General features: G+C 63.5%; 1 protein-coding gene across 1 annotated transcript; it reads right to left on the reverse strand.

The window, feature by feature from the left end:
* Positions 1–1,161: 1,161 nt before the first annotated feature.
* On the reverse strand, positions 1,162–2,506 carry RND1 (Rho family GTPase 1). The gene is made up of 3 exons (XM_085321421.1): positions 2,211–2,506; positions 1,962–2,096; positions 1,162–1,881 (listed from the first exon to the last, which is right to left on the reverse strand). The coding sequence occupies exons 1-3, from the start codon at positions 2,439–2,441 to the stop codon at positions 1,636–1,638; spliced, it is 612 nt and encodes a 203-aa protein (XP_085177547.1). The 5' UTR covers positions 2,442–2,506; the 3' UTR covers positions 1,162–1,635.
* Between the last annotated feature and the right edge of the window lie 95 nt (positions 2,507–2,601).

A 2,601-nucleotide genomic window follows, 5' to 3' on the forward strand; every position in this document is an offset into this window, starting at 1 on the left:
GGGGCCCTCTGCAGTGGCCCCTGCAATAGCCCCCCATGCAGTGGGACCCTCTGCAATAGCCCCCCATGCACTGGGGCCCTCTGCAGTAGCCCCTGCAATAGCCCCCCGCGCGCGCCCCGCAATAGCGCCTACGCTAACGCTTGCAATAGCCCCCCATGCAGTGGGACCCTCTGCAGTGGCCCCTGCAATAGCCCCACATGCACCGGGGCCCTCTGCAATAGCCCCACATGCACCAGGGCCCTTTGCAATAACCCCTCATGCACCGGAGCCGTCTGCAGTGGCCCCTGCAATAACCCCCCATGCAGTGGGACCCTCTGCAATAGCCCCACATGCACCAGGGCCCTTTGCAATAACCCCTCATGCACTGGAGCCGTCTGCAGTGGCCCCTGCAATAGCCCCCTCTGCAATAGCCCCACATGCACCAGGGCCCTTTGCAATAACCCCTCATGCACCGGAGCCATCTGCAGTGGCCCCTGCAATAGCCCCACATGCACTGGGGCCCTCTGCAATAGCCCCACATGCACCAGGGCCCTCTGCAATAGCCCCACATGCACTGGAGCCATGTGCAGTAGCCCCTGCAATAGCCCCACATGCACCGGGGCCCTCTGCAGTGGCCCCTGCAATAGCCCCACATGCACTGGGGCCCACATGCACCACAGCCCCCCTACAACAGCCCCTAAAACAACCCTCATACACCATGGCCACCTGCAATAAGCACATCTGCACCACAGCTGCCTGCAGTAACCCTACACACACCACCGCAGTGCCTCATGCACACCAGGGCCTCAGGCAGCGTCAGCACATGCCCCTGCCCTGTATYACCCCCTACGCACTGCTGCTACCCCATGCAATAACCCCCCCACACCTGCCCTCCTGCCCCAGCCAAGCAGGTGGCCAAGGACCCCAACTGCCACTACACACCGAGCTGCTCCCCAGGCCTAGGGACAGCAGGAGGCACCCACAGAGCCCTCACGAGCTGTCCCAGGCCCATCCCACCTGGCACCAWCCAGGTGCATCAACCCCTGCCTCTCTCTCCCCCTACGCAGCCCAGGGCTTGGTCCTGGATGCAAGTGGCACTGTCACCTTCCCCAGTGATGCAGCCCAGTGGCAGAGCTCCCCCACCCAGCCCCTCACCCAACACATGACCAGGCACCCACTGCATGGTGGATAGTTGTTATATTTCCAATAATAAATAAGCTTTTTAATAACACTGAACATTGAACAGAGTCACCCCAAGAGACAGTCTATAAAACAAGTYGCCCCCTGCCCGGAGCCCCACAGAGCCCCTGGGGGGCACCAGGGCCGAGGCCAAGCAGCAGATGAAGGATGGGGCAGAGCCAGACACCAACTGGGCATTCAAAGAAAAAGGATGAGTCCGTGGATGAGTCCTGCCAGCTCTGGGGGCTCAGGAGCAGCCGCTGAGCAAGGTCCCCTCCATGCTGGGGGTCCCCCAGACCCCCCACCCCATGGCATCTCGGCAGGGGCTGCCCCCCAGCCCCAGGACATGCGCACTGTCTGGGGGGGAAGCGGTGTGATGTGGGGGGCTGCCGGCATCCTCCCCGCGGGGCACCGTGCCACAGCCCCCACTGGGCACCCCGGGGGGCCAGGCCCATGTCATCCCCACCCCCCTCCCCTTCACATGACAGAGCAGCTTTTCGCCTTCTCCTTCTTGAAGGCGGAGGAGATGAGCTCGGAGCGGCTGGGCAGGTGCAAGAGCCGCTTGGAGAGGCTGCGCGCAGGGCTCCTGGGGGGCTGCGGGCTGGGTCTGCTCAGGCAGATGCCGGACACGGTCCGGAAGATGCTGTGCACGCTCTTCTCCGACGTGAAGGCTGAGCACTCCAGGTAGCTCTCGGCTCCCAGCTGCTTGGCCGCGGCGCAGCCCTGCAACCCGAAGCCACATGAGGCCGAGGCAGCACCCAACCCGGCAGCCCATCTCTGGGCCCCCGCCCGCCCCCCGGCACCTGCTCATAGGAGATGGGCGCCTGCTTTTGGTGGGAGAGCTCCATGAGGGTGCTCAGGTCCGTCCGCAGGTCCGTCTTGCAGCCAATGAGCAGCACCCGGGTGTTGGGGCAGTAGTCCAGGATCTCGGTCTTCCACTGCACACACACAAGACTGCAGTCAAGTAGGGCAACTGGGGGTCCCCACTGCATCCCCCACCCCAGCATGGGGGCTTTCCTAGGAGAAGGGCCCCATGGCTGGATGCCCCACACCTTCTTGGACGCACTATCCAGGGTCTCAGGGCGGCTAATGTCGAAGCAGAGCAGCACAGCATCCGAATCGCTGTAGCAAAGGGGACGCACGTTGTCGTAGTAGGGAGAGCCTGGGAGAAGAGGGGGTGTCACCGTGCTGCGCCCAAGGGGCTGCTGCTGCCCCCAGGCAGGAGGGAGCTGGCAGGGGGTGAAGCTCCAGAGCACCCCAGAAAACCAGCACACCAAACTCATTAGCTCCCATCTCTGCTAACGAGGTGGCATGAAACAGTTCCCAGGGTGTTTATATAACTGCAATTCCACCCCCCCACACCCGAAAAGAGAGCCCTGCCAGCAACGAAGGGGCCTGGGATCAGCCGAGGCACCCAGTCCACAGCACCGGGGGCCCCCCCTG

The sequence above is a fragment of the Rhea americana genome, unplaced genomic scaffold (genome assembly GCF_003343005.1).
Source record: "Rhea americana isolate MKP2758 unplaced genomic scaffold, rheAme1 scaffold_695, whole genome shotgun sequence".
Classification (NCBI taxonomy): domain Eukaryota; kingdom Metazoa; phylum Chordata; class Aves; order Rheiformes; family Rheidae; genus Rhea; species Rhea americana.

What these genes read in the sequence shown, in the direction of transcription:
- RND1 (XM_085321421.1), bottom strand. Translation starts at nt 2,441, where the DNA reads ATGAGTTTGGTGTGCTGGTTTTCTGGGGTGCTCTGGAGCTTCACCCCC. An exon ending in TGGATAGTGCGTCCAAGAAG is followed by an intron (nt 2,097 to 2,210) that starts GTGTGGGGCATC and finishes GTGTGTGTGCAG; the next exon opens with TGGAAGACCGAGATCCTGGA. An exon ending in CGCCCATCTCCTATGAGCAG is followed by an intron (nt 1,882 to 1,961) that starts GTGCCGGGGGGC and finishes TTCGGGTTGCAG; the next exon opens with GGCTGCGCCGCGGCCAAGCA.